This window comes from Alosa alosa, chromosome 13 (assembly GCF_017589495.1).
Source record: "Alosa alosa isolate M-15738 ecotype Scorff River chromosome 13, AALO_Geno_1.1, whole genome shotgun sequence".
Taxonomy (NCBI): domain Eukaryota; kingdom Metazoa; phylum Chordata; class Actinopteri; order Clupeiformes; family Clupeidae; genus Alosa; species Alosa alosa.
Window position 1 is genome coordinate 8,744,355 of NC_063201.1, and position 27,605 is coordinate 8,771,959.

Consider the following 27,605-nt stretch of genomic DNA (forward strand, 5'->3'; position numbering starts at 1 on the left):
TTACATGAAACATTTGTTTATTTTTCTGCTTTAAATCAGTATTACAAGGATTTTTCATTGATCAATTGCATCGCCAATTGAGCACACACAATGTATATTCTTTTACAAAAAGCCATGAAAAGGTGAAAAGCAAAACAAAATATTGAAATATCTATAAATTAATTCACAATGAAATTGTGTGTACCATAATTTCCCACACTAATAGGGGCTGAGACAGCTCTTGCCCAGATGTAGCGGACATTCAGCCTGGACATCCTACTCTTGGCTATTGGCAGGATATTCATGTAATGACAGATTTCTGCCTCAAACCTTTGGAAACTTTTTTTAGACACTGTTGTTGTTGTCATCATCATTATCATCATCATCATTATCAGTCCAATTGATTAGAACATTTTTGTACATTTTTTCTTTCTTTTTTTTTTTTTTTTTATCTTTTTCTCACTGATCCGCTCTTCTTTTCTTCGGATTTCTGCTTCTTGACATCTTTCTTGCCCTTTGCCCCAAGGTTCTCATAAACTTCTTCTTTACTCCTGACAAAATAAAGTAACAGTTAGTTGGCTGAATGTCAAAATATAGAACAAATGGCACAGCAGAGAAAACCATTATCAAGCTATTATCAAACAGACGGCTTGATTGATTTCAGAATGACCTTAACTCTCATGTGACAGTTTGGTTGCAGCCGTGGGAAATGCCGGCTGTCATTTCACTCTGCCTTTGAAATGAAATGGCATCATGAAAGCCATTTGATGCAGTAAGAGGTTTCAAAAGAAGTGTGTGTGTGTGTGTGTGTGTGTGTGTGTGTGTGTGTGTGTGTGTGTGCACTACCTCTGGGGGATATGGGAAGAGAGACAGTATACCTTCTTTCTGTGTTCCTACCTGTATTCTTAACATTGTCAGAGATATCGCTCTGCAGAATATTCCTCTCAAAAGCTAGCTAGGCAGAGGCAAGCAGGTTTTTTTCTAGAGAATTACAGTAAGAATGTTGGGCCCACAGCACAGGCTACTTATGGTATTTCTCAATTACATGTTGCATAATTTCACCATTTGGAGCTATTCATCTGAATCCACATTTAACAAATTCAGTGCAACACCACATCTTGACCTCTGGTGTTACAAACTGTTAAGAGGGACTGTGATTTTTGGGGGGAAGGCAAAAGCCAGTTACAGATGTGTATGTGTGTGTGTGTGTGTGTGTGTGTGTGTGTGTGTGTTGCCTGGACTCACTTGGAGACCTTCCGGCTGGCCTTGGCGTGCTGCTGGGGCTTTAGGTTCCCATACTCCGTTTCTGTCTCCTGTGACACACACACACACACACACACACACACACACACACACACACACACACACACACACACACACACAGACAGATGAGATTGAGGGAAGAATACTCATTCACACTCACTTTCTGATAAGTACTAAGAATGTGGCTAGTGGGCCAAAAAGAAAGATATAAAACACAAAAGCGATACACTGAAATGGATTTTCTGGTAGCAGGATTTCCTGGAGAAAAGCTGCGGTCAGCCATGGTAAATCATGGACACTCTCTCACACGTTCTTAACATCCCCCTCTCTCTCTCTCCATTCATGGCTGATAAGGTGAGACTCATGTCCCTTTCCAGGTAACCATCTACATTTGCCAACAGGCCATAGGCAACAGAAGTTACGACTTATACACTTAAACGAATACACTTATACACTTAAACGAATGTGTTGGAAACAACACAAACTGTGTGGTCCCTATCTAGACACAGAGATGTGTTAAAAACAACGCATGTACGGAATAACAAAAGAAATGTCTTGGAAAGAACACAAACTGTTTGGGGGGAGAGGTTGATAAATGGAAAAGTGACTCTCAATTTCTGAAAAGTGTTATCAATTTCTAAACTTTACCCTGAGTAACAAGTGACCAGGACCCACAGACAGTTCAGTGGGGAAAAAATCCTGCCACCTGCACCTCTGCTGGTCAGGCTTATGTGGATTATCCAAATTTGCTGGTTAAATTGCACTCTGGGGCAAAGCAGATCTGAGAACCACAGTACTCTGCACATGCACGCGAGTGTTCCTTTGTGGTGTCAAATTGAAGTTAAATAAAACAAACTCAAAAGAAGTCAGCACACCGTGGATGTATACTGCAGATGATGGCTTTAATGCACTCTGGAGCATTGGTTAGTGAAGCAAGCAAGTAAGTTAACATCCTCTGGCTGTTGTCCAGCCTTTATACCCCTTCAAGTCATCCCAGACAGCACACACTTTGGCTTTCCCACCACCTGTTTACAGATAGCTGACCAAGTAATATATGGTACTCCACATTTGCCCTCTCATCCTGTTATTCATACATTCTTTAGGTTTTGCTTACATTTTCTGACACCAACCCTTATTTATGACATTTTCTACCAGGTCTGCTCTTCCCACACTTAAACCAGTCTTCCTTTCCCACACACTGAACATACTACAGAATTCAGTTTCACAAAACAATGATATTACACAGAATTAAGATACTACATAAAAGATATATAAAAGATATATAAACTAAAGCATATATTTCCATAAAACCCAACGACACCTTCGCAGCAGGGAAGGCTCCAGCTCCGCGGCCTGAAGCAGGCTGCTCTGAGGTGTGCACCTTCCCAGCCCCCTCCCCCTGCCAATCAACACCCCCCACTCAGGCTCAGTAGAGCCCGCCTCCACTGTCAAAGCCGATTTCTTTTACCCCCCCCCGCCCCTTTTGTTTCATGTGTGTTCCCACTCCCTAATACTCACCTCCTTGCCCCCCCCCAAACTCACTCCCTAATACTCACCTCCTTGCCCCCCCCCCCCCAAACTCACTCCCCATGGCCCAAAACACCTCTGCCTGTCAAGTCTCATCTGGGAGACCTTTTGACAAACCCCCAACACAGCCATTCTGCAGAGTCTCACCACTTTCCCAATTATTAAGAGGCATTATTGAGCTTTGTGCAAAACTACTGTAGCAAGATAACTAGCTAGCGGATGTGCCTAACATATGTTTTGTGATGAAAGCTAGCTAGTTGGCTAACAGCTCTATTTTGCCAATGTAGATTATATTCAATGAGCTTGTGTTATTAAAGCTGGCTTTCATTTTTTGCAGGTATTTAGTGACTTGCTTGTGGAAGCAGCTTTGTTTGTTTGCCACAGCTGAACAGGTGAACAGCCCAGTGTTGCTCACCTGGCAGGCCTGCATCTTGGTCTTGGTGGCCTCGATGTAGTGGCTCACAGCCAGGTAGATGAACTTGTACTGGGCCTCAGTCTGCACCATGCCTGATCGCTGCTCACGCACCATCTGGATACACTTCTGGATGTCGATGTCACAATCCAGCCCTGCCACACAAACACACACCCCACACGCATGTACACACACACACACACACACACACACACACACACACACACACACACACACACACAAACACCACATACATTCACACACATACATGCACAGACACAGACACAGACACAGACACACACACACACACACACACACACACACACACACACACACACACACACACACACACACACAAGCGCGCGCGCACACGCGCGCGCGCACACACACACACACACAGAGTATGTTATACTGCACTATATAATGCACTCAAGCCTGTTATGTCAATACAGTTAGTGATCTTTTAATGACTGGCCCTCCAGATGTTTAGCAGATAGCCATTAATAATTAATGTCCATAATGTTTGCCTTCAACAGTAAGCTGCCCCGTACCAGTCAGAAGCCCTCTGTACAGCAGGAGGCCCATGGGAATGCTTACCTTTAGTGTCTATGATATCAATCAATATGTCGATTACTATGATGGTGCCAGTGCGCCCGATGCCAGCACTAAAGAGAAAAAACACACACACACACACTGATTTTAATGACTGAAACAGCACGGTACAAATCAACTTTTATTTTACACCTGCTTTTAATTTTACGACTCATTGCTTTTCATATGGTTCATTAAGGCAGCGTCACTACAGCACATTAGCGGTGGCCGGGGTCATCTAAAAGAGAGAGAGTGTGAACCTCCATGCCACTATTCCTCTGAGATCCATGTTGCATCAGAATCTACAGTAATGTGGTGCATTTGGGTTATTTTAAAGGGACACCAGGCAAGCCTGATGCTTTTTCTCTATGAAACTCCCCCTCGCTCTGTCTGAAGCTCTTTTCCTTTTCTTTGAATCTTCCATCAAGGATTATTGTTGCTTTTTCGCCAGCTCTGCCATTATACACACGTTTGCAACAATTGCTAGCGTTTCGTTAGCCTGCCTCTGTGCTGTGGATGCAGGATGTAAACTGACCCTGTTTCGGTCGGCAGGTACGATACACTGAACTTGCAAGCGGGACATTCTTCCTACAGGCAGTAGGGGCGGACAAGAGAGTCTTCATTCGCCCTGTAACAAGTCATTTAACCATATACCGACTTAGGAAGATGAGTAATAAAACGTTGCCTGGTGTCCCTTTAAGTTGCGCTGCTCATGGGTACAGCAGGAAAATCAAGCTCATTCGTTTCAGTGGCCTTTTTTTCTTCCTCATAACTACGTAGCTGTTGCATGCTGTTCTGTTCTCTGTTGTATTCTGCTCTCTGTGATCGGCCCTCATCCTTAGAGGAGAGAAGAGGAGGCCGTGTGAGCTGGGGATAAGCCGGCGAGGGCTCCGACCTGAAGGACAATGACCTCTACTGTGAGACAGCCATGACTAAATACCGCTCCTTCATGAAAGTCTAAAACATTCCCCTGACAAGATGGCCTTGTCATCCACCGATGGGCCGTGCACTGGGTCTCATGCAGGTTATATGGGTGTATAATTAGGCCGTGCACTGGGTCTCATGCAGGTTATATGGGTGTATAAGTAGGCCAGTGTGGGGCCTAAGAAGACTAGATAGATTGTTGCCAGTAATACCTGCATAGCTATGTAAAGTGGCTGTCATGACTTTAACAGTGTCTCTCCAGTGCCCTTAGTGTGTGTGTCTGTGTGTGTGAGAGAGTGTGTGTGTGTGTGTGTGCGTGTGTGTGAAAAGCCATGCGAAGAGGAAGCAGAGTGAAGTGGTGTGTGTTGTAAGTAGTGTTAGTACCTGTGTGTGTGTTGTAAGAAGTGTTAGTGCCTGTGTGTGTGTTCTAAGTAGTGTTAGTGCCTGTGCGTATTGACTGTTACTGTAAGTGCTGTAGTACTGGGCTGTGCAGTGGGGAGGAAAACCTGTCTTCCTCAGCCCCCCCTGGACATCTCAATAGTCTTAACGTCCACAGACTAGTCCCTCAAATCCCCATTCAAATCCCCACATTCACCAAGAGTGTTCATTTCCATGCAATATTCTGCTCTTTGCATGCATTCACTAAGAGTATTAATATCCATGAAATGTTTCCTCAATTTTCACATAATCTGCATTTACCAAGAGTCTTAATCTTCCTTGATTGCTCTCCAGTAGGACAAACATTCAGGCATGCAGTGGTAAAAAAAAGGGGGGTAAACTATGAATTCTGTGATCACAGTAAGGTGGACCATGACATTGGCTACTGAATTAGAACGATTCAGAAAGTGTTCGATAACGTCAGAGGTTATTGCCCAATTCTTGTACCACTGTAGTTTTAATAGCCATTAAATGGTTCTATTGTTGGAGTGTTGAGCCTCCTTCTATTGTTGGAGTGTTGAGTCTCTGGAGCCTTCTGAGAAGAAGGTGGGTAGAATTGATAAATAATACTATGGAAGTCACACAGTTGAATAAGTCCATAGTGTATTACTGCCCATAAGTCCTAAGTGTATCAAAGTGAGCCTATCACAATAAAGAAAGTATGTTAGAAAATGAAAATAAATAAATATAGTCTAGTTAGTCGATGGAGTATGACAGTCACCTCAAAGAGAGTATGGAGATGTAACCTACCAAATGAAAGAGTGAGATACAGTAGAAAGGTTACACTGTACAGGTGCACAGTGTCAAACTGGAACTGTCAAAGATAATATGAAAGCAAAGAAAAAATCTATGAATAGTCTATATTAATCACCATGGTGTTAAGATAGGATATACTAGCTTGTGTAGCACTGGTAACAATAGGAGACTATTGAAAGTTACATTTGTGTAAACTCTAGTGGACAACCATGGGCCTGGCATTGGGGCAGATCTGTGTGTACCTGCAGTGGACAACCACGGTCCCGGTGTTGGGGCAAATCTGTGTGTACCTGCAGTGGACAACCATGGGCGGCCCAGCGTTGGGGCAAATCTGTGTGTAAACTCTAGTGGACAACCACGGTCCCGGCGTTGGGGCAAATCTGTGTGTAAACTCTAGTGGACAACCACGGGCGGCCCAGCGTTGGGGCAGATCTGTGTGTACCTGCAGTGAACGATCATTGGTCCAGCGCCGGGGAAGTCGCTCTGTTTGCCGTTGACCTGTGTGAGGAAGCTGAGCACGCCTCCTGGCTCCTGGGGCACCCCGTGGTCTGGCCAGCTCAGGTACTGGTACTGCCAGATGGTCCGCGCGTGCTCCGACTGGACAGAGCAGGACGCAGATAAAAAACCTTTCAGAATAGACCCTTTCAAGAGAGTTCCATTATCAGCATCATAGTTGGCCCCACAAGACTTCCTTTTTAACATTCCATATGTTATCTTAATGCAGAGGAAGTAGATTGGGAACCAAATAGAACGTTCAAGCATTGTTTTTGTTTTTATTGTTGAAAGGGTCTATAAAGACTCCTCCTCCTGGACTGTGACAGTTCAACTGACAATGACTAGCAGTGATACGTCTACAAGGTTAAAGTCTACAGCTTCTGATGAGAATTGATGTTTTATTAGCTTACAAGAGGAAAACAATACAGTACTTCAACACAGGATTTTTATTCAACACAAAATCTATCAATTTACAAGCCCATTTTTTTTTATATATCTGTTTAGGAAAGAAGAAAAAAATGTGATCAATATGAGTGAACTATTGAGGAAGATGATCACCAGAAATGAAATGAAATCAATCAATATAATTGCTATTCACTTTAAGAACTGATATTGATTATGTCATATTAATGGCCCTAACTGGATATGGTCATCTATCTCCAGGCCTTTGTGAATATGGTCATTATGGCTCTGGCGTATCCTGGCATAAGAAGGAGGAGGAGGAGGTCAAAGCCAAGGCAGACCAGGCAGACCAGGGGGACATGGATTACAATTACTGAGTAAAGAACGTGGTGGATAGACAGCAGCCACTGTTTTACACGTGCTGTGATTTATGAAGCATCACCCGGAATGAGCACATGTCTATTTTAATGGTGTTCGACAGAAACATTTCACACACACACACACACACACACAGACAGACCATGATGCTATTAGGAGACACACCATGCTTCCGCAGCAATAATCATGACTATACTGAAATATGATATGGTATGATATTATATCTGATATGATATGATGTGATATAGGATATGAGATGATTTTATGTAATATTATGCTAGCACAATAAAGAGCAGCTGTCCAGAGTAATGACCTGTGTGTGCTGCTGAGTAAAGTAGTGGGCATGAGAGCATTCCTGCTGTAAGGCTGCCTCAGTTGAGAAGCTTAGAGTGTAAATCTCTCTGAGGGGAGCAGAGTAGCAGCAGAGACTTCACTAACATACACCACTGGATTATCTCTCTCTCTCTCTCTCTCTCTCTCTCTCTCTCTCTCTCTCTCTCTGCATGTGTGTTTTATAAATGTTTTGTTTCAAGGTGCCACAAGTTGCATGTGCATGTATTTAGCCGTGTGTGTGTGTGTGTCTCTCTCTGTGAATATGAGTGTGTGTGCGTGTCTCTGTCTGTTTGTCAGTGTGTGTGTGTGTGTGTGTGTGTGTGTGTGTGTGTGTGTGTGTGTGTGTGTGTGTGTGTGTGTGTGTGTGTGTGTGTGTGTCTGTTTGTCTGTGTGTGTGTGTGTGTGTGAGTGAGTGAGAGAGAGAAGAAGGGGGGGTACTGTATGTGTGCTGTGCAGAGACATGGCCTAGCTTACCCCGTCCTGAGGTGCAATCTCTATGATGCGGATCTTGTAGTCGGTGGCGTCTCTCTCTGAGATGGACGTCAATAGGTACGCCCCAGCCTCCTTGCTGGTCCCATTGTCAGGCCAGTAGGGAACACACTTGTTCTGTAAGGGGAGATCAGCACACAGCAATTGCAGTAGCCTGTATACACTTATGTGCAGTGTTTTGCAGTTGCTTTAGCAACACTGATAAATAATGCCAGAGATCGTAAAGACTGACTAGTTTGAATCTGAGTATTATATATCCAGACTAAGTTATATCAGTTTGAAAACAGCAGCCATGTTAAATTTTGTAGCCATATAGTAATTATTTAGCCTGGGTGCCAGCCGAACTTAGTCCCGCCCACAACATTTGAGGTCGGGAAGTTCGGTCTGGCACCGCCAAATCTGGCGGATAAATCAAATCGGGCTTTACGATGATGGACAGGTGAGCAACACTGCCTAACAAGTCTATCACGTCATCTGAGCATGCTTGTAGGTTGATTATGTTTGCAACAAAAATGCAGTGGCTAGAAGGAGCTTCTAAGACCCCATATGGAAAATGCAAATTATCACTGAAAACCATTATTTCTGAAAACTTTGGCCAAAGTCGAGATGTGGGAAAACTCATGGTTTCACTTTCATCAAGGGAAAACAACGTGTTGTTCCCTCGTTCGTTTGAAATCTCTGATTGACCACCTGTTCGAGGGACATAATTACGTCCCAATGGAGCAGTATCAGACTCATATTCTGACTAGAATTGAGTTTGGCTACGTCAGGCTAGTAATTATTATATTTTGGGACGTTTCTGAACAAGTAATCTGGCCCATGTGTGATTTCACTCAAGCACACTTACCCGTCCCTTCTCAACCTCCCTGGTTGTCATGACGATGACCCGTGAGTTCTCCTGCCACACCATCTGCCAGAAGTCGTTGACGGTGGTGAGCAGGCACCCCTGGCAAGCGATGTAGGCCTTCTGATCTCCAGGCTCATGCAGTTTGTTCTATCCACATGCAGAAGCAAAGGCAGACAGCAGCATCAGCTCATGTTAGTATTTAAGCAAAACATGAGTAGTACTGTGTTCAATGTGACCATTACATATTTGGCATTGAGGTAATCTGTGTGTGTGTGCGTGTGTGAGTGCATGTATGGTAGTGTGTAGACTGACCAGTACATAATTGGCGTTGATGTAATCCGAGCCCACGATGTTGGGGTCACCTGTTTGTAAAATCACCCGGGTCTCATCGACTGTGTATGTGTGTGTGTGTGTGTGTGTGTGTGTGTGTGTGGGGGTGAATGTGTGTGTGTGTGCATGTATTTGTTATTTGTATGTGTGCGTGTATGTGTGTGTTTGTGTGGGATGTGGGAAGCAGACAAAACAAGAGAGATTCAGATTAGTGACTTTAGACTAATACATGTGAATAAATGTCAAAAACAGCGCTAAAGGAACACAGGAAGTAGGCAAGCATCAGCACTCACAGGGGAGGATGTTCTTGTAGCGGTTCTTGCTCTTGTTCTCCAGCCTCATCCCCTCATCACGGCTCCTCTTGGCCTTGGCCTCCAGCTTCTGCAGGGCCTGGGCGAGGAAGAGAGACATAAGGAGACATAAAGAGAAATACATACTGTATTTACAAGAAACAGAGAGAGAGAGAGGGATGAACTGAAGATGTTGCTAAATAAAGATAAAAAATGGCTATGTCATAGGTGTGAAACAGAGAGAGATAGAGAGAGAGAGAGAGAGAGAGAGAGAGAGAGAGATGTGGATGTGGATTTCCAGGCCAGGCTTGGGGAATGGCACACCGGCATGTGAAACCTACGTCAAACTCTTCCCAGAATCCCGCTTTGATCTTCTTGTCTGCGCCAGCATCCTGGGACTCCCCTTCAGCCGTCACCTCCAGCAGCCTCACTCTGTTGTCGATGTTGGCTGCGTTCACTCTGGTGGAGTAGTAGGGCTGATCCACAGAGAGACACAGAGGAGAGAGGACAGATCGAACCTTTTTACAAACATGTATTTAAAAACATCAATCATTCAATCATCAATAATCTGAATATACATAGACAGACAGACAGACAGACAGACAGACAGACAGACAGACAGACAGACAGACAGAAATGTCCAGACAGAGGAAATACCCAAGGGTATCCTTGTTAGTCTGAGGTTACTATGGCAGTTATGACAGTACACTGTCACACTGGGTAATCAGGGACTCACCTGTCTGAGGTGTACCCAGGCTCCTGACACCTCCTCAATGCCCTTCTTCTTGAAGTGTTCCACCAGGTCAGTCAGAGAGTCAAACATGTCCGTGCCACCTATTGTGTACCGGTCATTCTGAACACATGGAGGCCAAGATGGAGGAAACATTTTCAGTGGACACAAAGAATAACAAAGGCAACCTTTAACAATTTGGCATTAAAGATGCCCTCCTTAAATCTGTATTAATCATACAAATGTAATGTTAATTCTGTGTCTTTCTGTGAACTTTAGCACAATCTCTTACACGAGTAATTTAGTATCACCCTTTACATAAAATAACACCATAACTAATACCCACTATGCTAACAGTGGAAGTCACTATTTCATTCATATGACATAACAAATGCAATGATAAACTGATAAACATATGTCAGTTTTATTTTTCCATACATCCAATACATCAAACAACAGACAAACAACAGCGGCTCGTTTGTGGACATAATGTGTTTGTGTATACACTTGCTCATGCGCGTGTGATTATTGTGAATTGGATTATTGGTTCATAAGAGTGAACTTTAGACTCCTCGCCTGATACGACTTACTTACGCAGCAGAAGATATACACCTAATCTTTTGACCCTAAATTCCTAAGCAATACAATAGACCGCATTCAGGTCCAGTACCCTTACAGCTGGGATTGACAAAGGCAGAAAATCTGAAGAACAATCTGCCTCAAATTAACTAGTGTGTGTGTGTGTGTGTGTGTGTGTGTGTGTGTGTGTGTGTGTGTGTGTGTGTGTGTGTGTGTGTGTGTGTGTGTGTGTGTGTGTGTGTAAGTGTGTGTACAGAATACCAAATAAAATCTGTGAGAGTTGAGACAGACACATAGACATACACATAAACAACTCCAACACAACTTCACACAAACACATTAAACAGCTGCAGAAACAGACGTAAAGAACTGGTAAAACGGTGTCGCTGCTCCCCCACACACATTATCATACGATTTGCTTGATGCTGCCCTGAGGTTATACTGAATGAGCACCATTGTATTAACATGGGATCGCCTTACAATGGACTCCATTCCTCTGGTTCGGTTTGGGCCAATCCACTCAGAAACAGCCAGAACTAAGCTTTTAAGAGGAAGATCTTAGAATAGGGGCCACTGTTTGGTGAGATTACAATGGCGTCCCTACATGCCACTGACTTGTAATACTAAAGGATATTTCACCACAAACAAGGAAAATTAATCAGGGGAGGCACAGTGACTTCTCTTCTGACATGAACAGCAACCATTTTGTCAGCCACGTGGCACTAAAAGGCACTTGCCGGGACTTCCTGTCAGGCTGTGTGTAGCCATAAATGTCAGACTTCTCTCAGAAGATTGTCAATCTGACACGGCTTTGCCAGAGCAGCTGTGGGGCCTGAGTGGGCAGTGCAGCGGATGTTTTGCACAAGCCTGAGTGAGCGAAAAATGGGAAGCTGACCCTACTCCACTGCCTGGATCATTCCTGGAAGCGAAACTCCCTTTCTTTATTAACCCATGCAATCACTTCTCAGCTCTTCTGCCCTGGTGAGTCAGAAGGCACCTCTTAAAGGTGCGCTGTGTAAGATTTAGTGACATCTAGTGGCAAGATTGCTGAATTGCACCAAATAAATTTTCCTCCAATTTCAAATATTCTTTCAGAGACTTTCTAATGAGGAGACACAGCACTCAAAGAATCCTCCACAGAAATGCATTGGGTTAGTTTGTAACGCCAATATGGAAGTAGTCTACACATATCACGCCCCTTCCTGTATGTATCCCCATTCACTTGAATAGGATAATAGCTGCCCGATAACTGCCCGAAGTGCGTTACCAAGATGGCCACCGAGTGGGGGGACTATAAGAACCTATAGTAGCCATCAAGGCCCTCTCTAAAGCAAATTGTTTGGTTTGTCCATTCTAGGCCTCTGTACAAAAATGGCAGCGTAATAACTCCATGGTGACCTTCGTGGAAGAGAACCCACTCGCTATATACATAATGAAGGGCTCATTGTAAGCTAACATAAACACACAAAAATCCTACGCACTGACCTCTAAAGAGGAAACAGCAGTATCAAGATAAAAGAGAGAGCCAAAGATTGCTACATGCCTCATGCTAACCCATACTCTAACCCTCTCGCTAATGCACCATTCTTTTGGGCTGATGGACATTAGCGTACAGTTCATTTGCTGTTACAAACTTGTTTATGCATGTGGGCAATATAAAGTGCATAATTAGGAAAATACTACTTTTCCTAGTCTAACACACTTTAGCACACAGTCACAATTCTCTTATATCGCTTATCTCTTATATTCCCTTTCTTTAACTTAACATTTATTATATTGTTAGCAGATTCTGATTCTTTTTTCCAAGAGTGACTGACACTCTTGTATAAGACTATACTGCACGTGGGAGCTCCCTGATAGGCAGTGCTCAACCAGTCCTGTATTTTTAGCATCCTGCTCTTTCAAGTAAGAATTATTTCTCAAATTTCTCTTCCTCTTCTTCTGAAACACACACACACTTTCTCTTAATGTCTCTCTCAATAGCTCTCTGTCTTTCACTCTCTCTCTCTCTCTCACACACACACACACACACACACACACACACACACACACACACACACACACACACACACACACACACACACATACACACACATACAGACCTGACACATAATCTTGATGTGAGAAACCCTCTTCCCGCTTCCACTTTTTGCTGGCTCGTCTGTAAGTGCAGACAGGACGAAGTCTCCAGGTTTGGACAGCGACTCACGCACCAGAAAGGTCCCAGATTCGTCCCTCTCCCTCAAGAGCTTCTCTGCGTTGAGGCCCGACAGGTGACCGTGGTACCACCTGTCACATGGTCAGACAGAGAGAGGCACCACATTAGCACACGAGTTGTACTGTACATCACTCACTCTCCTTACTTGCAGCTGTCTTGGGGCCAAAGCTAGCACAGATGCTGGAGATCATGCTCTCTCTCCCTGACACACACACACACACACACACACACACACACACACACACACACACACACACACACACACACACACACACACACACACACACACACACACACACACACACACACACACACACACACACACACACACACACACACACACACACACTCACACACACACACACAATGAACTTGTGTCGCGCCTGCGAGGTAACAGTAATGGAAAAGCAACGAGTGGTTTAGTGCCGGGCGCTGTGTCATGGCTGTTTTGTTGAAATAATAATAAGCTTAATAAGCTTTGTTGAAATGCAAATAATAATAAGCTTAATATAAATAATTCCCACGATGTACAACCAGGTCATACGTGAATATCCGGTATATAAAACAGATCATCAGGTTAAACCACAACCTATAAATAAAATGTTACCACATGAAAGGACACCATTCACAATCACACTCAGGGATTAATGGTTGCTAATATAGCATATGGTGTGAATGTGTGTGTGTGTGTTTATGTGTGTGTTTATGTGTGCAGTCTATCCTCTCTACGTGTGTGCTCACAGCACCCTGGTATCATTTTAGGTTCAGTTCTCGATTTCTTCATCTGGTCTTCCTGTATTGCGGTCGGAAAATTCTGATGACAAGATTTCTCTACTCGAGACATGACTGAGGCCTATTTTTAGCTCTTGTCGTGTTGCTCCCTTTCAGAAAGAGAAATACACTAAACTAACTCTTTCTGGAGCTTCCTTTGGTAGCCTAGCATGGGCCTGTGACAGGCATCTCCTCATATATATGCAGGGTTTTCTCAACACCCACTCATGTCAACTTCACATGAACCACATGGCCATACACAAACAAACACACACACACACACACACACACACACACACACACACACACACACACACACACACACACACACACACAAATGCACTTGCACATGTGCACACACACACACACATACACACACACACACACACACACACACACACACACACGCATGCACAATGCACGCACACACATACACTCAAGAAAACAAGCAAACATACAGTACATACACATACATTACAGTTAACAGCCAAACACATTCATGACAGAGAGGACACATCACAGCTACCACCCATACACCTACACATGCACATTGCTGTTGCTAGCCATGAATACATACACATACACATACACATACACATACACATACACATACACATACACATACACATACACATATGCATCATAGCAACAAGCTCTAATTTTTTTTTTAGTAGTACTTAGAAGTAAGTAAGTGGGTAATTCCGTGTCAAATCAGATAAGGTTGTTGCTGTACCATCCCAGATTTTGTCCAAACCGTGTCTATATCAAGAATGGGTCCCAAAACAAAGGCCTGTAAAATATTTCTGTTCAAATCCGAATGTCTTCATATTATTTCCCGCCCTTGAAATTACTTCAGTTTTACAGCCTGAAAATTACATTATCTAGGAAGCAATGTTTGGGCATTAATATAATGAAAAGTATTATTCTTAGGCAGCCCAAACTTTGTTTGTAAGCATGCTGATTAATTTTCTACAAGGCCCTAGATTTGGAAAAAGTGCAAAAACAATGACATTAAGGATAGTGTGAACTTATTTTGTATGCTTTTGGTATCAATCATTATTTTTTCTTAACATACTCTATTTTATTAATGTGCCAATATTTGAGCTCTCCACATATAATGGGCTTGAAGATGTTACTGTTTTTCATAGGATTAAAATGGTATGTGAGGTAGCTAGCTATTAGAACATCTATGTGAAAGTAGCTCAGTGTACGGGCATTCAGTGTACAAAGTTCCAATGTTGTACCATAAATAAATAGAATCAAAATCATTGTTTTACCACAGGGACAAGAATGAAAACGCATATAGGCCAGGAGTTAAAGTGGGGTGTAACGGTCCAGAACGCACCGGCACCTTAGATAGGCTAAATTAATAAATAAATAGATTCATTCATACCAGCGATAAAGCATATAACGTCAAATTGCAGCCTGCCTCACCTCAAAAATCACAGTGTTCAACAAATAAAAATGTAATATCACCCCCTTCACAAACACCCATTATCCCCCCTGTTGTCCCTTCCCTACGTTAGGTTCGCATGAGTCTCCTGTCTCACTAGCAAACGGAATGTACTCAAAGTTACTTTAAATTACTCCTGAAATCATACCAAAACCACTTAATTTAAATGAAGTGGTCCTTAATTTGTTAAACAGGCACTTCATTTTAACTTAAATGCCATTTTAAGGTGTGACCCCTTAATCTAATACAAAAACAACATAATATTTCAAATATAACAGGGAACAGATTAGAATGTTGGTCAAGCTATAATAAGGAGAATAGCAATAATAAACAACAATGTCAATTAACCTTATGACAACAATGTGCACCCACTGTGTTGATGTGCAACTAATAATATAGCCTAATAAATATCCTAATAAAATAAGTGATGAAAATGAGGGAAACAGCAATAATAAACAATAGTGTTCATTCTATCAATAATATAATGGACAATGACATGGTAAGACTATATTGAGGAGAATATCAATAATAAACAATAATGTCAAATTAATAAACAGCCTAACGGAAATAAAACAATATTATACAAACCATAATGCATAAGAAGCGCTTGAAGAAGGCGATTTAAGGTGTCAAGTCAGGGGTTCCCTTTATTTGTTGGGGGTAATTAAGGATAACTTAAGTATATCTTCATTTTATTTGAAGGTGTTAATTCAGGGATTCCTTGATTAAGGGGGGTACATGTAATTAAGGGGAAATTAAAAAAGTAAGGGATAAATTCAGTAGGCCAAAGGACAGAGGAGAAAATCCTTATTCGACCCTTAATCTATGTACATTTCTACTTAAAAACTACTTAATTATAGAAAGATTTTAAGGTCAAAAGTAAGGCAGGGAGTAGGCTACTCCTCACACAGATATCACTCACACTATCACATGAACGAGCGGAATCTAAATCTTTCAAATGACATTAGCGCCAAGTTGCTCTGATAAATGGTTCACGAGAAAATTAACATTGAACTTGAATGGAATTTAATCTGAAATCTGCACACAGCTCTGCACACTCATTCCTTTTGGTGAAATATCTCAGAAACTTTTCACTTATTATACGGCTCTTCACAATGGAGGTAGAACGCTCCATTGACTTGAATGGGATTTCCCAAAGTTCTACCGCTCATTATTTTCGTCTAAGGATCTCTAGATAATGACCGCTGTCAATGGCAACAGATTTTCATTCAAAAGTGAATGCAGACGGTTGATCAGCTGTGTTCTAAAGAACGTTTGATTCAAGTTCAGCGTGTGTTGCAAACTATTTGTTTCTCAGCAAAAGCCACAACGGTTACAAACAGTAACAAATAAATGTAAAGAGACATATTGTGGAGTTTATTTCTTCGTTTTGGCAAGTAGCCGTATAATAAGCGGGATAATGTATAGAACGCCAGTCAGTATTTGGAAAATAAGTCCCTTCAGGGCAAAGCAAGTCCGGTTCGTCCTGTCGGGACTTCATTTCTCAATAATGACCAGCGTTCTATACATTATCACTTACTTAACACATGGCAAACCGCAGGCAATAAACAGCAGGCCTTACCAAATATGAAGATATAAAGCATGCCTCTGTACAATAATAGGTTCCCGAGTAATCCGGGTTTGAAATTGCAACAAACTTCTAGTCTAGTATGGTCTCCAACTTTGGGCCCAAATGTAAACTATTTAATTTCAGTAGCCTACATACATTTTTGTAAATTGTTTAGCCATAGAGTATCCCACCATCATGGTTCTTATATTGCCAGATTCCAGAAAACCCCACCAAAACAAACAAGAATATAGGCCTATATCTCTACTAGCATTCTTCCTAGTGATATTATGCAAAATAAATATGAAGAGAAAACAAATCATACTTTAAAAAAAAACTTTAAAAACAGTTAAAATTCAGCTTAGGCTACAGCAGAAATATTTCCATCCATAGATTAAAAATAAGCAAGTCTAACCTCTGAATATCTTTTCAAATTGCACCAGATTGATGCATTTAAACTACACAATTAAAATACACAATTTTCTTACGTGGGAGAATGCCCTCAGTGCAATTCTAAGTCTAGTGACACCCCTGGTACAAGTCAATATGGGAGCTATTTTCACTGACAGAAGTGACCAAGATACACTTGTCCAAAAAAGTATTGATACACCACGATACTCAATATGTTGTCCGACGGTAATTTTTCCCCATTGCACCGACACTGGATTTCAGGGTTCCCACACCTGCGTTAATTTTCGCATTCATACTAGCTGATCTGGCCCATCTGATCCAGGGTCTCTACTCGAGTCAGTCAGAATCAGCATTATCAGACTTTTCTGTTGCATTTGTATTTTCTGCATATAATCTATCAACTGCCTTCTAAGTTGAGAACGTGAAACATGGCTTTGATCTCTTTCTGTCTGTAGCAAGCACAGGGTATTATCTTGTCTATCTACATGGCAAGCCCATTGATGCATAAAGGGGAAGGGGGTTGGGTATCTCCCTAAGACTAGCCTAGTAGAGAAACAGAGAGGCGGAAGAGGCAGATAGAGTCGAGAGCAATTCGACTGCTGATAACAAGCTGATACATACTGTATATGTCAGACATGGAACACACTTGCTCCCTATAGATCACTCTAGGGCACATACAAGACTGTCAGTAAGTAAAAATGGGGGAAAAGTACATAGCCAGCACTCCACAGTAGAGTGGATGATATTTGTTGGTATACTGTAATTACAGGTAAATAGACTGCCACTCAACATACACTATGAGACACATCATTAGCAGAGTGGAGATTCATGCACAGAAGCTTGGTATGCAGGGCCAGGGGTAAGCAGAGGCCTTCAGCAAGCAGGGCCAGAGGTAAGCAGAGGCCTTCAGCAAGCAGGGCCAGAGGTAAGCAGAGGCCTTCAGCAAGCAGACCAGGTGGAAACCACAGCTGCATTCCACAGTGGAGACGTGGAGGCAGATGGAGATGGGAAGGAAACAGGCCGTGTGAGTGGACAGAGGTAACCTACAGTATAGACCCTTTAGATCTGTTCCGTGTGGGTGGACAGAGGTAACCTGTAGACCCTTTAGATCTGTTCCGTGTGAGTGGACAGAGGTAACCGACAGTATAGACCCTTTAGATCTGTTCCGTGTGGGTGGACAGAGGTAACCTACAGTATAGACCCTTTAGATCTGTTCCGTGTGGGTGGACAGGTAATCTGTAGACCCTTTAGATCTGTTCCGTGTGAGTGGACAGGTAATCTGTAGACCCTTTAGATCTGTTCCGTGTGGGTGGACAGGTAATCTGTAGACCCTTTAGATCTGTTCCGTGTGGGTGGACAGGTAATCTGTAGACCCTTTAGATCTGTTCCGTGTGGGTGGACAGAGGTAACCTACAGTATAGACCCTTTAGATCTGTTCCGTGTGAGTGGACAGGTAATCTGTAGACCCTTTAGATCTGTTCCATGTGAGTGGACAGAGGTAACCTGTAGACCCTTTAGATCTGTTCCGTGTGGGTGGACAGAGGTAACCTATAGACCCTTTAGATCTGTTCCGTGTGAGTGGACAGAGGTAACCTGTAGACCCTTTAGATCTGTTCCGTGTGAGTGGACAGAGGTAACCTGTAGACTCTGCAGAACCTGTTGAGCTGCCTTGTACAGGCAGGTATAGGTAAGTGATAATGGACGACATGGGGTTCGGTTATCAAGAAAAATAATGTTCAAGGTGATAATGCATTACACCTCATAAGTGCATTATTTTTCTTGATTACCGAACACCGTGAAGTCCATTATTCCACCTATTCCACTGCTGCCACTTGCGTTGTGTTCATTTGCTGTTATAATCCGCCACATAACTTATTTCTCAACTTGCAGGACAAACGTTGCTAGTTCTTAATAGATGGTTGCAATGGCCAGTCGTTTGTTCTATCTCTCTCGTCGTCAAGTGGGCATACTGTATACTGTACTAAGGTTCTGCCTATATGTAAATGAGCTAAAATCCACCTTAGTCATATGCTAAAATGTTGCTATGCTCTGAACGTCTGTCAGATCGCTTATTTATAGCTCTGATGCAACGTGACAGTTCATGTAAACTTCATAAAAACTGGAGCTACTTCAGGTGTGCAATTAACAGAAAATGAATTGGCGTTCCAAACACCGCATCACAATAGAAAATTCAACCAAGCAGTGGTAAAAATCCTGATGGCGATGACCAATGTTATCATTATCCTCTGTAAAATCGTGATGGCGATGACCAATGTTCTCATTATCCTATGATGGCGATGACCAATGTTCTCATTATCCTCTGTGAGAGAACAGAGACTGATGGCGATGACCAATATTCTCATTATCCTCTGTGAGAGAACAGACTGGACTCCAGAACTGAACAGTGGACAAACAGAGATTGGACCTCATGAAGCTCGCCCTGGGTCAGTGCTCTCAAAAACATGCTTGAGGTCAGAGGAAGCTAGACCAGCTGACCAAGAGAAAGTGTGTGTGTGTGTGTGTGTGTGTGTGTGTGTGTGTGTGTGTGTGTGTGTGTGTGTGTGTGTGTGTGTGTGTGTGTGTGTGTGTGTGTGTATTTCTGTGTGTGTGCATGGATGTGTCTGCGTGTGCATGTGCATGTGTGTGTGTGTGTGTGTGTGTGTGTGTGTGCGTGTGTGTGTGCTCGCACACAAGCAAATTATGGTTTGTGTCAGCAAAAAGGCGAAGAACTACACCAAGAACAGTGATAAGGAGGTTAGGAGAGCGAGAACATGAGAGAGTGTGAGAGAGAGGAAGGCAAGGATGCTCTGGTCACTGTTTGCAAATGTGTCAAAACTAAAGTTTCCAACCGCAAGAAGAAGGGAAGTCAAGCAACTGAAAGAAGGAGGGGTGTGTGTGTCTGTGTGTGTGTGTGTGGGGGGCATGAGATAGGGGACTTGGGGAGATTAGAAATGGCTTCTCTGGGGTTATTTCACTCATACTGTACTCACACTCTCTCTCTCTCACACACACACACACACACAAAATATCGGATAATTCTCTATTTAAATGATGCCAGCCAAGACAGGTGTATTGTTGGGCCTAGTGTTGGTCAGAGGGTAGACTGGCGTTGGAACAGTAGTCTCACATACACACACACACAGATACAGGTAATTATTCTAATCACAGTTAAATTGACTCTCTATGAGGTTCCTACTTCCAAGCAACTCTTGTGCGTTTAAAGACTAGAGTGCCTGCACACACACACACACACACACACACACACACACACACACACACACACACACACACACACACACACTTCTGCCTGCGTTTAAAGACAAGGGTGCCTGCTAAATCTAATCTGCATCTTGAGTAGGTCTGAATGCATGACTCATTCTGCTAAATGTAATGTAATGACAGAAAAAGACTCCTGTAGCCACTCCTGTAGTGTTTTAATAAGTGGGACATGGCTAAGCCAATAGACACAGACAGGCTTTTTACATCACAGTACAAAATGACCATAAATGAGCATCATAAAAGCTGTATGACCACATGTATCCACCACAGGTGGGGCTCCACTGACCACACGCACAACCGTCTGAAGGGACTATGTTAAGAGCATCTGACCCGAGCTGTCCCTCCCGCGGCTGGAGCAGACCATTTCACAGCCAAATAATGTCTACACTCAGCTGTTTATTTTCATCCAACCACAGTTTTAAAAGTGGCCACAGCTCATGTCACAGTGTGGGTACAGTAAGCTCGCTGGGTGAACAAGCATCTGACATGAGGCTGCTGAACAGCCTACACGTTTGTTGACTTCTTGGCGTACCAGGGTTGCACTGTGCACATAACCATTATTGTTGCCACAACTTCAGAGGCCATGGAAAGTGCACCCAGTCCGTTCACATCAGAAGGATCAGGAAACACAGTGTGACTTATAAAAACTGGACAGACCACTTTAACCCTTAAAGGTGTAGGTTTTTGAACATTCTAAGTTCCGCAACAATTGAAGGTTCTAAAATTCTATGTTGAATTCAATGAACCCAGATATTCTTTAGAATGTTCATTTCCCAACATTCCCGTCACACCTTTAAGGGTTAAACTGCCTCTGGCTAATATTTCTTATAGATGTATGAACCAGAAGAGATTCAAATCACCCATAATTATAACAGCATTTCTAAACACACCCTCCGATTGTGTGGGTGTGGATGTGTGTGTATGGCTTGTGTATGTGTAACAGTTACATATCTTAATATAGATCCTGTTCATCACTCTAGTTTATGCGTCCAAGACTCCATTAATGCAGTTACCAAATATTGCATATTACCAATGGATCTCAATAAGTCAGCAATCTCAGCATAACGCTTAAAACATATTTTGCCATATGAAAAATAGAGCCTGCATCCAGAAAGAATGCACACCCAGGACCATGACTTTTGACCCAAAGACAAAGAGTCAGGGTTTGGAGGAGGAGGCGAGTGCTCACCTCTCGGATGTCGGGTCAGAGCTGTTCAGCGGATATTTGAGCTCGATGATGGTGCCGTCCTTGTCCTGCAGAATGCCGTTGTCGGCCGTGTAGTAGTCCACCAGCTCGGAGAGCGTGGCAAACTTTTCCCCTCCATACAGGTCATAGAAGTCCCCTGTGTTCTGGATCCGAATATGAGTCACTGATTCCCCAACCCTGGACCAGATAGTCACCACATGCAAACATGAATAGATTTTAGAAAATAAAATATTTATAAAATATTCCTAATAATTTTATACTTTTAAAATATAATACTTTATAAAATACTAGGCAACATTCTATTCGTCAGAAGCAAACATGTACATATATCTATGTATTTGATTTGTTTTTAGGCCAGGAAAAGATAACTTTGCAAATAGAAGACTAAAAAAGAAATTTGCTTTGTAAATCCTTTGAAATATTAATTTTCACCAAGCGTTATTAAGGTGGAATGTGCTATTCCTATATATATACATTACTTAATGTAATTGATGTAGAGCAAATCTAATGTAAGTGATGTAGAGCAAATCTAATTTAATTTTATAAAATCTAAAAGCTGTTGGAGCTGGAAAGATTGAAAAGTGAAGGATGTCTATGTAAGCCTGTGCCTCAACCTCAGGCTGTGTATGTGTGTGTGTTGGTGTGTGTGTGTGTGCGTGTGTGTGTGTGTGTGTGTGTGTGTGTGTGTGTGTTTCAGTGTAAACGTGGTGTAGTGTGTATGGTGTGTGAGGTCAGCATCCTACTCTGTGACCCCCCCCCTCTCTCAGCTCAGAGCTGCAATGTGCAATTGATGATGACACACCTTACTTTTTCCATCCCCATCATCACACACACACATGCCACACACACACTAACACACACTAACACACACGCACACACACACACACACACACACACACACACACACACACACACACACACACACACACACACACACACACACACACACACACACGCACACACACGCACGCACACACACACACACACGCACACACACACACACACACGCAAACGCACACACACACACACACACACACGCAAACGCTTCAACTGCAGCATCAAAACTGTTTACTGTTAATTTTAACTATTGTAAGATACATATTACATATTCTGTACGTTGCTTTGGAAAAGAGCATCTGTTAAATACAATAAACATAACCATAATAACCATAACTCAATGTGTAAAGCAGGTGCAATCATTCACATTACTCACAGTCTCTTGGACATTATCAGATGAAGGTCACAACAGTTAAGGCATTACTACTATTTTACGGATTATCACACACACCCTTAGGCTGGAGTTGATTTCAGTTTAGTTTTTATATGCAACCTATTTCAATTGACATAATGACGTACGGGCAGTACAGTAATGAAACTGACAAGTTGTATTAAATAGCACACTAAAACTGTCCCCCACAACAAACAAAACCGACATCCTCCATTTCTCTTCCAATTCCTCAAATTGTCCCAATTGATTTTTCAACAAATCATATATATATCAGTGGATTTATTTTTACTTTATCAAAACAACCCAACCGCAGATCGTAAAATTGTATATATCTGGTTTTGCAAATGAACTCTTCACTATATCATATTGACAACATAAGGAATAAAGTCTGTCCTTTTGTTTAAGTGAAATACATAACACTAGTTATGCAAATGCAAAGTTGCAGAGATAATTTAATTAATTTACAAACACACATTGGTGCACAGTTACTGCCTCAGCTAGCATTTAGTAATAATAAACACACACACACACACACACACACACACACACACACACACACACACTTCTGACAACTTACCGCACACTGCTCACAATTTCCCAATTGAGACAAAACAGCTAACACCAATAACACCAATGTAACTAACTAAACTGGACAAATAAACCACAATGGTAATCAGGATCCTCGGTCATTACAGTGACCTTTACTATATCATAAATTCACTCTACACTGGGATGCACAGTGCTGCCACAGCAGGTAAGCACTAAAGAACTAATGCAGGCGCTTCGGGATAGAAACATGGTCCAGCAACTGAACTGGAAATAGGGCTTGTTATTTAGCCAAGAATATTCTTATTACGTCAATCACCCACTCATAGATAATGAGATGTCTGTTATTAAACCTACGCCGACACTTCAGCAGGGTGAGTAGATGTTAATAGTATATAATGTACCTTCTATTTGTCATATTATCAAATAGCTATGATGTAAAAAAAACCAACAGTGATTGATGTGATTGAATGTGTGTGTGTGTGTGTGTGTGTGTGTGTGTGTGTGTGTGTGTGTGTGTGTGTGTGTGTGTGTGTGTGTGTGTGGTCAATACCTGACAGAAAGGGAGAAATCTCCCTGGTTCTTTTTGCTGGGTCTCGCCAGAAAGCTGCCATGCACCCCCCTCGTCTTTAGGACTGTCTCTGCGTCTATACCTGACAAATCTCTATGGAACCACCTGTAAAACACACACACACACACACACACACACACACACACACACACACACACACATACACACACACACACACACACACATGAACACATGAACACTCACACATAGTTGATGCAGCATGGATTTTGACTTCTACCTACTCTTCTTACCTACTTAACATCTTTTATGCTCATCAGACACAGAATGAATAAGACTTTTTGTGTTACCACAATGCCATGTACTGATAAACTCACACTACACCACAAGTACATAGACTCAAAACAGATCAAGGGCTTTATATAACTATTTTATATTCACATGTACACACACACACACACACACACACACACACACACACACACACACACACACACACACACACACACACACACACACACACCCCCAATACTCTCGCTCTCTGTCATTCATACTCGTTTTGTGCCGACGTAACTATGCAGTCACAAAAAAGCTGCAAGTACGGTGAGATGACACCGGTGCACATGGAGTTTTATCTGCAACATGGGAAAACTGAAAATATCACTCAACTTACCGAACCATCTTTCTCTTTTGCAGACTTTACACCTGAAGGTGAGAAAATAACTCAAGTGAGCTAAAACACAAGCAACACAAACACATCAAAAGAAGTGGCACAAGCATTAAGCACATGCTGTCAGTCATACTGTGCACACACACACACACACACACACACACACACACACACACACACACACACACACACAAGACTTCTGATAGCACCCCCAAACCCCCCACGCTCAGCCCCCTTACTGTAAAAGTAACCCCGAGCCGACCCAACCTCACACACACAATCTCTGCGCTCATCTCACACACTGCACACCCAAACCTCCTACCTATGAAGGTCAGAAGCTCCTGCAAGCCAATCCTAAAAGCACTCTCTTCCTCTTTCTAGCCAGACACCTGTCCTTTACCCTGTCTCTCTTTTCAAAGGTGAGCACAGCTGGTGGAAAAAGAGAGACACACACACACACACACACAAACGCACTTACTCTTTTTAGCTCTTCTGAGAACAAGAAGTGATCTCCCTGCTCGTCTTTATACGTCTGAACCCCTCCCTCCCTCCCTCCCTCCCTCCCTCCCTCCCTTCCTCTCTCTTCCTCTGTCGGTCTCTCTCTCTCTTTCTCTCTCTCTCGTGCACTCTTTCTCTGTGTCAAATGTCTTCCTTCCTTTCAGTTGCCTCTGATAAAACAGCGAAAGCTGCGAGGCCAACAATTGAGGCTGCCTCAAAGGGAGCAGGAGGCTAAACACACACACACACACACACACACACACACACATGCTTGTCCCCTGGTGTCTCTGAGTGACACTCAGAGAAGATGGGGATACAGACCAGGCTGACCTCTTCTACTGTTCTACTGTTCCTGCTGTACTTCTTGTACAGTTCTGTACGGTTCCGTATGGTTCCGTACTGCTCTGTCCGTTACCTCTCTGACGGGTGTGTTCTCCAGGTTCCCTGTCTCCAGAATCAAAAACAACACCAACAAATCCGCCCTCCAACCTCTGTGTCACACGCAACCACTGGGGAAAAAGTGCAAAACAAAAAAAAAAACTCATGCAAAACCTGTAAAGACTATCCACACAGAGGGAGGACACACACACACACACACACACAGGCAGTGTAAAACAGAGAGGAAGAGATCAGTGTGAGAAGTGTAACGATGGAGTACTAGTGTCCCTCGCACTGCTTCAGTAGGGGAACTTCAGAGTTTGCATAATGCTGCTGACACCAAAGGAAATAAAATGACACTGGCAAACCAAAAAAAAAAAACAGAACCTCAGAGTCCTGCTTTACCTCGTTTCTTTTCAATTCCTCCTTTCCCCTTTTCTCTTTATCTTTCTCTCTCTCTTTCTCTCTCAGGCTTGTGTTGTGTGCACCCGACTCTATCTGCACCTCTCGCACTCTCTCTTCCCCTCAGTCAGGGGCAGTTAGACATGATCCTCCATTAGCAGCCACGGCTCAAAGTTCAACCTGACACTTCCTCATTGGTCGCACTCACACACACACACACACACACACACACACACACACACACACACACACACACACACACACACACACATAAACAAACTGCACAGACCCACCCGATTCGCTGAAGGGTCAGAGGGGTAAACTCCGCCAACAGAAGCCTAGACAGGAACCCTCAGTGGCACGCTGGAGATCAATCAGAGATGCATACACACACCCAGAAGGCGCAAGGTGCCAAGCTGGACTGGGCTAAGACTACATCTCCCACAATTCACTGCACTGTCAGACTTTCAGCATGAGGAAGTGACACTTGAAAAGAAGGAAGGCACAGAATAGATATATCGTGTGTCCTGTCGTCGCTCAAAGTAAGATTATTACGTAATATTCTCATCTGCACAGATGACAGAGAATAAAATATGATACCAAAATGGGGTGAAAGGGAGCTCTTTGAATTGCAAATGTTGACGACACGTTGTTACCATGATCAAACTGACACATTTGACTATATGCAAAGCAAACTACCATAAGAACAGCTCTATACCATTAAACCCTGAAACAGCATGCAGACATGCAAACAACAATACAATTCTTTTTCTGAAATGTTACAATAATAAATGTTTATAATAACAGATGGATGGATATATATATATCCCAATCCCAATATATATATATATAGTCATCCATCTGTTGTTATATTAAAGATGATATGAACATGATATTCACCATATTCTACTCACACAGATAGCTTCTTAGACACTGTTACGGGTCAAAAACAAACTATACAAAATCAATAGCTTCAGTTAGATATAAGATTGAGTGGCAACATAATATGGAAACATGCGCAAACCAACTACATAGCTGCCCAAGATCAGAGGTGTAGAAGTTTAAGGGCAGATAACTTAATACAAAACTACTTTTGATAGCTGACCCAGAGTCAGTTCTGTGGATGTCCACAAGGGGGCAGCCGGGCCTACTGGTTAGCGCTTCGGACTTGCAACCCGGAGGTTTGCGGATTCGAACCCCGACCAGTAGGCACGACTGAAGTGCCCTTGAGCAAGGCACCTAACCCCTCACTGCTCCCCGAGCGCCGCTGTTGTTGCAGGCAGCTCACTGCGCCGGGATTAGTGTGTGCTTCACCTCACTGTGTGTACACAGTCAGACTCCTAGCCTGACCCCAAAATTCCTCTCGGCACAGTTGTTACTCTTTAAGTATGCGCACACACGCACACACACACACACACACACACACACACACACACACACACACACACACAGAGATGTCAAAGAGACAGACAGGGAATGCATCGTTTAATACTCACCCAATCACTGTACAGTCAGCCACCTCCTCTTCGTAATCCTCAAACACTCAACACACACACACCTGTGCACACACGTCTACTAATCCAGCGGCAGCCTGTTTGAACAGAGACTGTAGTGAGTGTGTGCGTGTCTGCGGTTTTCTCCTATGGAGGGCAGTGCCTGTAGAAATTCCACTTGTGTGTGTATGT

General features: G+C 42.9%; 1 protein-coding gene across 6 annotated transcripts; it reads right to left on the reverse strand.

Annotated features, from left to right (window-relative positions):
• Window positions 1-27,605, reverse strand: ptpn6 (protein tyrosine phosphatase non-receptor type 6). 6 transcript variants are annotated; one of them, XM_048261851.1, is made up of 17 exons: window positions 26,214-26,370; window positions 25,556-25,649; window positions 24,646-24,677; window positions 23,997-24,119; window positions 21,652-21,846; window positions 12,866-13,052; window positions 10,191-10,307; window positions 9,796-9,930; window positions 9,458-9,554; window positions 9,147-9,226; window positions 8,835-8,981; window positions 7,973-8,104; window positions 6,333-6,487; window positions 3,779-3,846; window positions 3,185-3,336; window positions 1,225-1,292; window positions 1-530 (listed from the first exon to the last, which is right to left on the reverse strand). In XM_048261851.1, exons 3-17 carry the CDS (start codon window positions 24,651-24,653, stop codon window positions 428-430), a joined length of 1,767 nt encoding a protein of 588 aa, XP_048117808.1. In that variant the 5' UTR covers window positions 24,654-24,677; window positions 25,556-25,649; window positions 26,214-26,370; the 3' UTR covers window positions 1-427. The 6 variants fall into 6 exon arrangements, with proteins under 6 accessions (XP_048117808.1, XP_048117807.1, XP_048117812.1 ...); XM_048261850.1 differs by lacking the exon at window positions 26,214-26,370 and adding an exon at window positions 25,924-26,054; XM_048261855.1 differs by lacking the exons at window positions 25,556-25,649; window positions 26,214-26,370 and adding an exon at window positions 27,417-27,605.